The 9462-nt window shown below is 36.2% G+C and overlaps 1 protein-coding gene across 1 annotated transcript; it reads left to right on the top strand.

Moving 5' to 3' along the window:
- Positions 1–6965: 6965 nt before the first annotated feature.
- Positions 6966–9230, top strand: sox19a (SRY-box transcription factor 19a). The gene is made up of 2 exons (NM_130908.2): positions 6966–7879; positions 7968–9230. The coding sequence occupies exons 1-2, from the start codon at positions 7233–7235 to the stop codon at positions 8212–8214; spliced, it is 894 nt and encodes a 297-aa protein (NP_570983.2). The 5' UTR covers positions 6966–7232; the 3' UTR covers positions 8215–9230.
- The last annotated feature ends 232 nt before the right edge of the window (positions 9231–9462 follow it).

Genomic DNA, 9462 nt, shown 5'->3' with positions numbered 1-9462 from the left:
CATTACTTACTTGGATTTTTTTTTCTGGTGGGCTGGCGCAATGACTGCATTATATTATACATATATATATATATATATATATATATATATATATATATATATATATATATATATATATACACACACACACACACACTTTACAGTTTTTTAACCCAATTATTATTTTCAGATATGTATGTCAGTGGCTGCCAGTTTCTTTTGTGTTCAACGGAAGAAAGAAACTTACAAAAGTTGGAAACAATTTAAGAGTCATGAAAAAATATCTTTTGGGTGATCTTTCAAATCTACATTTATATTTTACAGGCATAATCTAGCGCGAGTCCCATATCTTTTATTATATAAACATTTTGGATTGATAAAATTGATCTTGCTTTTTAATTAAGAAATTGATGTAGTATACTATATTTTCAGTATACATTTTTCATTACAGGTTTTTAATTTTGCATTGCACCATGTTGTATTTGAGAGTCATAAAATGTAAATCTACAAAATGTCTTGGCTGAAAGTTTTAGTATGTTTTCTTACAATGTACATTACCGGGCAAAAGTTTGGGATCAGTTTTTATATTTTTTATTATTAATTTTATTTAATAATTTAAATACAATTATTCTGTTTAAGGCAGCATTTATTAAATATAAAACAAATTGTTAAATACTTATTACTTGTATATTTATTTATCTATTAATGTGTGTAATTTTAAATGAAATGATTACTCCTGTCATTTTTGCTTTTTTACTATTATCTATAATAATAACAACTTATAATATTAGAGTGATTTCTGAAGGATTATGTGACTTTGAAAACTGGAGTAATGAAGCTGAAAAATTCATCTTTAAATCACTGGAACAAATGATTAAATTAAATTATAAACTACTTTTGAACGATTATTTTATAGTGCAATACCATCTCACAGTATTTTTTTACTGCATTTCCGATTAAATAAATGCAGCCTTTGTGAGCAGGATGAGCAAATTTAAAAAAAATCTACTGAGCACAAAATTGACAGACTGTGTCAAAATCAACAACTAAGTAAGCCAATAACAAGGTTTATCATAAATAAACTGTTATTGTTGAACAATTGGAACAGCAATTTGCATGAAAATTTCTCCCAAAAATGAAAAGTTACTCTCATCCACTTATCACAAACATGACTGAATTTCTGTCTGTTGAACACAAGAGAAAACCTTTTGAAAAATGTTGAATACTGGTGACCATTTTTTGTGGGTGGGGAGCTGGGGGTGAACTATCCTTTGAAAGACACATCACTAATGATATATCTACTGCTGTACACCTCACCACACTATTGATAATTTGTGTATTAATCATTATTGTGCAAGTGAATTCCATTAGTCGTTTAATTTATAGAGACAATGTGTCCTTTTTCTACCGCTTCTTTAGAAGTTGCTAAAAGTTGACAGATAGATTTTAACAAGTGGTTTGTACACTGCTATAGGGGAGTCTGAAAAGCTGCTAAACCTATCAGCACAATTGCAAGTTTGTGAGCTACTGTAATGCCTGTGTTCAACACTGGAGGGACACAAATCCACACAGCTGACCTACAAATATAACTGCAAGAGTTCCAAAGACGAAAACAAATCCAAACTTAAATAGCTCATGCTTTTAGAGTATACACCTAGTAAAAATGTCATCTAAAATGTGTAAGTACCATAAGGTCCCTATTGCAAACACTAAACTACATCTGGTTAGTGCTGAAAAAGAAAGTTGGTAAAACTTTAGGTCAAAGTTTGCGGTATTACCAAACCATTAACAACACTACTAGCTTAATGAACTAATAATTAGCTGTTTATTAATAGTAAGGTAGAAGTTGGGTGTAGGGCAGGATTAAGGATGCAGAATAAGACTTTAGAACTTGTTAATATCTTAATAATAAGCAGGTAATAAGCCAGTAGTTAATAGCATGAATTGTGACCTAAACTAAAATGTTACCCGAAAGTTTTGTGTTGCCGTTGATCAGAAAAGAAAGCAAAATGCAAATCCATACATATTATATTTCGCTAAAATAAAGTAGTCTGGAAGAGTTGCGCAGTAATTAGGAATGAACTTAATGGGTTTTCCTCTTCGTCAGCTTCATCCCCATGGCTATTTGGTGGCACCTCACCATCAACGGCAGTTTCTCGCACAGCGTAGGTGGCCTTCAAGCCTCCCCACCCCCCCTTCTGTGGCCATAGTGTTTGTGGGGCATGGTGATTTTGCAAGTGGGAGGCTCGTAAAGGCCTGGCTGGACTACCGGGCAGTGTGATGGATGGAGGGAAGGCCGCAGACTCCATTTACATGAGAACAGAAGCCGGAGAGCTGCTGAATAGAGGGGCTTTCAATCTGCTTGTCATTGAAAAAGCTTAAGAACTTTCTCCAGCGACTAACCAACCCCCCCTGTTCCTCTGCCCTCTCTCTCTTACTTTCTTCTTTCTTCTCGAACCCCCTTTTTTCCCCCCTTGCTGTCTCTCTAGCTTTTCTTCCAGCACCGTCCTCCTCCCCTCCCTCTGTTCATCGCTCTTTCTTTTCTCTCGATCACCCCCTCCACCACCACCTCCCTACTTCATTTTTTCCTCTCTCTTTTATCTCCGACCATCCAATCTGTCATTCTGAATCTCTGCGTCTCTCGCATGTATGATGTTTGGCTTCTTTCAGGCTTTCTCTGGACTCTACAGCTCTCTAGCGAGGCCCCCACTTAAATTTTGATTTGATTGTCGACACAACACCAGGAGACATCAGTGTGTTTCCTCTCTTTATTCTCCTGCTCTTGCTTATAATGAGACTGATCCCATACATGAGAATGACTCATGCACAATAGCTCCGGCACACTCCATATTCAGCCTCCACATAAAGTAAGGTTAATTGTATAATAAGTGTGTGACAATGACCTGCGACAATGGCTCGAGTCAATATTGACGCCGTACAGTGGGGTTTTGCAGCATCAGGCCGTGAGCCAGTAAAAAAACAGCAGTTCAAGTGTGACGTCAGTGACTTTTTTTCTTTCTTGTACGTTTTTGGTTGAGGTAACACCACCTGTTGCTCTTCTGTGGAATTTCAATATTTTAGGTTTCAGTCACTCAACGCGTCCCAAAGCCAGAGAAAACATCCTAATCCAATTGGAGATTCTGGTTTTACAACCTGCAGTTTTACACAGACAATAGATGGCTATTGGTGGCTAACATCGTCAATTTTATGCACTTTCCAAGTTAACTTTGTATCGACAAACCTAAAACTGTTTGTAGAATAGTGCTTGTCGATATATAAATCTATTGATCCAACAAATTAATTACTTGAACTTTTATTTTAACGTCAGGTTTTAAGCAAATGCAATATGCTAGCAAAAGCATTTTTAAGAAGCAGTGCATTATACTGCAACAAAGAAATTCCCATAATTATAATTTTGCATAGTTGTAAGTATATTCACAAAGGGTTTCTTTAACACATTATTTTCAGGCCTGGCATCCTCAAAAACACTGATTATTTTTAGTTACAGGTAAAGATAAAAATAGATGCAATGCTTCACAGTGCTTAGCATAATTGAGTTCACCACCTTTTAAAAATGAATATTTGTATCCATTTCTCAGTGAATATGGGCAATGTATTTTGGTACATTTAAACAAAACCGATTTATTAAACAGATATATTCATTCAAATAATATTTTAGTCACCAAGCATCTTTAAAAATTCAAGTATAATGCAATTAAAATGCTTCTCTTCTCTGTATTTATTATTTTTCTATAACATATAAATTTGGGTGTTCTAGTTTTTTGAGCGTTATCTTAAGTTCTTTTGTTAGATAAGCTCCAGATTTGGCTTCAGTACTGACTCATATAATGTATATGCACAGATATAATACTGTATAGCTTCCTATTAAAAATATGAATTTAAAAGATATATTTGTGAGGGGTGTACTTATATATGCTGAGAACTGTATTTCAAATTTACATTTGTATTTTACAGGCATAATCTAGTTTGACTAAATCCCATATATTTTATTGCATAAACATTTTGGATTGCTAACATTGATCTTGCAGTTTAATTAACAAATTTATATAGTATACTATATATATTTTCTGTATACATTTTTTATGAAAAGGCTTTAATTTTGCACTGCACCATATTGTATTTGAGAGTCATAAAATGTATTTATGCATAATGTATATATGTTATATATGCTGAGCACTGTACATTTAGGACAAAAAAAGAGGTTGAGCATTAAAATAATGATGTAATGATGTTTTTTTTGTTTGTATTTTTATAGAATACGTCCTATTTCATTTGAATTCAATAAATTAGTATAATTATTATTATTAAAGTCCTCTCTCTGATTTACAGAAAAAAAGGGGAAAATGTCACTCAGTGCAAAAACAAGTGTAAATTTTCTTGTCATACGCACATATAAAATACTATATTAAAGGATCACAGAAAATGTATTAACCGTAAAATTCAGTTTATGTCTTATACTTTGCCAAAAATCAGTTTTGCCCATTTATCAAACATGTTACAATTACATTACATTACACCACTTCATTAGGATTTTCCATTTGAAGAGTTTTTCTAAGCCTCCAGTGTTTGTTCAATTATTTCAGCAGAACTAAAGCAGTACAATAAAAGTAATAATAAGAATAATAATATTACGACAACAATGCACACTAAAGATTAGATGTGTCCTAAGTCTAGACTTAAAATAGAGTGCAAAGAAGCACTCGTAATGTCCATGGGAATGAAAATAACCCATTCTTTCCCATAAAAGTGAAATTGTCAAAGCTACACACAGAGACCTGAGAAAAATGCTCATTTCATTTCAACCTCGCATTTTATTGTCTCAAAAAGTAAGTTGAAACTAGATAAGTAGATGCTTGTGCTACTGTTTTTACATTGAAAAAAATCAAATCAATTTAATTTAAAGCAAACCTTAAAATAAGAGTTTTTTTGTGTTGTTGGGTTATTTTGCGATAATGTAATGTAAGCATAACAAATTATGCTATTATTATGCTATTAAATTATGCTATTCTTTAGGCATCCTGAGAAAAATGCTCATTTCGAACCTTCATTTTATTTTCCCAAAAAGTTATTCAAAACTAGGTTAGTAGATGCTTGCATTACTGTTTTATAGATGAAAATTCACTCAATTTAATTTAAAGCAAACCTCAAAATAAAAGTTTTATTGTGTCGTTGAGTTATGTTCCAATAATGTAAGCATAACAAATGAGCTCTGCACCTCTACATTCTTTAAGCATCCTCAAATCTGTTACTACATTGGTAGCTGATACAAACAGAACAAGCCTAAATAAATTAGAAATATGCTCCAACTCTATTAGCAAAATGACCCTCAGTCTGGATTATAGGTGTCATCAATGATTAAACGGGAGAAACCAGAACAAAAGAGAAGGGAAAGGGCTACAGAAACTCCCCATCCAGTTTAGGATGCATTTGTTCGCTGGTTTAAAAAGTAATGCCGTCTATTGAACAGTAACTTTTCATAAGTTGTTAAAGGAAGCCTAATAAAGTCATTTTTATAACAGCTTTTTTGGAGGTCTTATAGGAACATTCAGATGATGTGTTAGTACAAGCTAAACTCAGAGGGGGGGAGTTCATTGTCACACTTCTTACTGATGGTCAGTCGTAGTGGCTGTGTTTGGGGATGCAGGGCTCACAATAGAAGTGTGAAGTGATGCCTATAGAAACTAATGTGTATGGATGGTTGGGTGATAAGGAGTAACTACTCACACCTGCGGTCATTAGAGAAGACGACTCACTGGGCTGGAAGACACAGCGTCAGGGAAGTTCAGCCGCATCAGGGAAGATAGCTGAAAGAGAAACGAAAAACAAAAAGTTTTCCACCTATCAATATTTTTAGTAAAAGTCCATTAATTACAGTTTATTTTTTATTTAAATCTTCAGAAATCTATAGATACAAAATACAATACAGACAAAAGAGCACTGCCCAATTGAAATGAACTTTGTAAATGAATTCCATAATTATAATTGTAAATACCATCACTGTGGGGTGTCCAAGATCACTCTTGCATGATGAGCACATATTTTCATCAACATATAATAATTTGTACTATTTTGTTGTTAGATGATGCATCAACCAGGCTAAATCTACTTTTTAAATGCTAAAGACCCTGTGTCATATTGAAAACATCATATTGTGAACTCGCTCTGATATAATACATTACTCTTAGGTCAGTAGCTATTAAAATCCAGACAATGCAGTGATTTGCAAAGTAAATTGGTTACTAAAATAATAATGTGCGGACGTCATGTCTGAAAAAACTAGAAGCATCTTATAGTAACAATAAAATTTATTTATTTATCTATATGGTTAGCATTGTTACTTTTCAAAATCTTAACTTTAAAGCAACATGTAAAGAGTTCACTTTTGATTTAAGTTAACAAAGTTAAAAGTTGGACTTGATTTGCAACAATGCAAATTAAATTAAATGTAAAAAAAAAAAAAAAAAACTAAAACAGAAAAGGCACTGTTTATAAATACTTTTTCAATTTTATGAACTGACCCAAATATAAAAAGCTGCCTTTTCAACTGGCAACAGGTTTAACAAACGATTGTAGTTTCAAACGATTAATAGTTTAAATAGTGAAAAGAAGAGACTAAAGTAACCTACTATTAAAAATGTAAGTTATTTACAATTTCACTGAGTTGTACGGCAAGTCTGACAAATAACAACAAACAAAACATTTAACAAGTGCAACTGATTAACATCGTGCAACTGACGTCTAATGGTTTTGTGGCGAAATAACTCCAATAAAGTGGCTACTGTAAAACAAAGCGTTATATTGTAAAGTCCGTTTAAAGAGTTGCAGGTGACGACAGAAACTCTTCTCCCCAAAACCGAGTCCTCCTCCTGCTCTTGGCCTCTCCACATTCACCGCACCCCTTCTTTAGTGATGCTAATATGCAGAGAAAGAAAGCAGCTGGAGGCGGACAGTGATGAAATTCTATTATCACTCAACCACTGAAAGAGTCGCAGGCAGGACGCACAGCGAGCTCAACTCGGACCTCTTTCGCTTTTAGGTAAACTAACGTCACTTCAGAACTTGTTGCTTGTGTTCAGGCGTTTACAAGCACCTCTGCTTTTAGTTACAGACGGCTCGCTCTCGTTTTGGACGCACGTGTTCGCGAAACGTTTAGCGTCAGTGGATTTGATTTTAAGCTCTTTTCTAGTTTTACGGTGATACTCCGGTATCACCACTAACTTCTGTTGGCAGCCATGTACAGCATGCTGGAGCACGACATGAAGTCCGCCGTGCCACCGACGCACCAGAGCGCGCAGGGAATGACCCAGCTGAACGGTGGAGTGACCCACGGATCCGCCAAACCGGCTGTCAACAGCCAACAACAGCAGAGTAGCGATCCTATGGACAAAGTTAAGAGGCCCATGAACGCATTTATGGTGTGGTCTCGGGGTCAGAGGCGCAAAATGGCACAGGAGAACCCCAAAATGCACAACTCTGAAATCAGCAAGCGCCTGGGCGCCGAGTGGAAGCTGTTGACGGACGCGGAGAAACGACCCTTTATTGATGAAGCCAAGCGGCTTCGCGCGCTGCACATGAAGGAGTACCCAGATTACAAATACAAACCCCGTCGTAAGACGAAGCCCGTGCTGAAAAAGGACAACCCGGCTGCTAAGTATCCTCTGTCAGCCGGTAACTTACTGGCGGCTGCCGCGGCTCAGGGGTCAGGTGGAAGCCCGAGGATGGACAGCTACGGCTGGGGTCACACCGGTGGTTACCCTGGCATGCAGACCGATGCGCTGGGTTACAGTCAGCAGCTGCACCGCTACGATCTGTCCGCCCTGCAGTATCCATCCGCCATGGCCACCGCACAGACCTACATGAATGGTGCCAACTCCTACAAGTAAGTTTACAATTGCTCTCGCGTGCTTTGTAATAACATAATAATCAATAAATAACTTTACTAATAGTTTTTTCTTGGTTACTTGCAGCCCCATGTCCTATAGCAGCACTCCACAGCAGCCCAGCCCAGTCATGTCCATGGTGAAACCAGAGCAGGTGTCTCATTCTCCCACTGGAGCCCACAGCCACCAGCGGGGTCCTTTACAAGGAGACCTGAGGGACATGATTAGCATGTATATCCCTGGAGGAGACACCACAGACAGTGGAGCACAAAGAGGCTACTCCAACATTCAACAGCATTACCTCACCGGTACGGCGCCTCTCACACACATCTGATCAGGAAACTTTCTTTACCTTCCTGTTTCGGGTCTGGAGAGCCACCGATGTCGGGTGAAGATGCGTGAACATTAACTTGATGCTGTAAAAAAGGATGAGGGTGTGTGGACACATGGTTGAACTGGAAAACCCAAGGCAGCTGGACTTCTGGCCTTGTTGAAGTGCCTCAGAATATATTGTGTGGAATGTGTGTCACCCCTTTCTATCAGTTTTTTTTAAGGTCCATGTCTTTGTTTCTGTTTAGCATTCAATGATTTTGTCATTGAGGCCCGGTGCACTGTTGGAACTGCTTGTAGTAGTGAAGTGACACTTTTTCTGTAATAAACTAGCCGTTGGGTTGAGCCAACCAGTTGACTGGTTGAACAGCTTATTATTTGCATGGTAAACCAGCTAGTTTAATATCTCACTGATTTCAAAGGCATGGCTGTGAACGCTATAAAGGTAAAGAAGGGAATGAAGCACACATTCCCTCAGTCGCTGCTTGTCCTGATGATCTAAACACCTCAAAATGAATCTCCCAACCTTTAAGCTTTCGTACCATAAGACTCTGTAACATTGTGCTGCTCTTCATTGTTTAGGTAAATGCAAAATTGAAATGCACAACGGTTTAGACATTTTTGTTAGTGTAGGTTCATGTATGCCATGAGGTTCAACAGATTTTTGTTGCATTAAAAGTAAAAAATAAAATAGAGATCCCGCTTAGAGGGATTTGACTGTATTTTCTATTAAAAAAAGATCCATTAATTCTCAACTGCTCTGAGAAATAGAACATTGTGAATAGAAGAGTTGTGTAAAAAGGGGAGTCAAAACGTTTTAAATAATGTTCATTAAAAAAAGAAACCTTTATGAGCTTGTTAAAAGACTGTTTGACTAAGAATGTATTGTTGTGAAATGTTTTTTTATTATTATTTTACTTTTACGCCCTTATAGTAAGGGTTAATAATCTTGTTTGTGACTTGACAACCTTGACAGAAAAACCACAAAAAAATGTAATAAAGTATTTTATTATTTTTGTACACTCGTCTTTCGTCTTTTGTTTACATTAGATTCAAATATGAAAATTCAGTTCATGTTTATTTCTATACCGTTTTTACAATGTATATTTTACAAAGCAGCTTAAATTCTAGTAAAGTCCAGATTTCAGAGTTGAAGTTCAACTTAGTTTAGTTCAGTGTGCTTTAAATTTCACTGCTGAAAGTTCAAACAGTGAAGAGCAAAACCATGCTACTTTTTCATTTCATTTTTACA

This window comes from Danio rerio, chromosome 5 (assembly GCF_052040795.2).
Source record: "Danio rerio strain M-AB ecotype USA chromosome 5, GRCz13ab, whole genome shotgun sequence".
NCBI lineage: Eukaryota > Metazoa > Chordata > Actinopteri > Cypriniformes > Danionidae > Danio > Danio rerio.
Note: the sequence above shows the minus strand (reverse complement) of the source record. Positions and strands in the feature narration are given on the sequence as shown.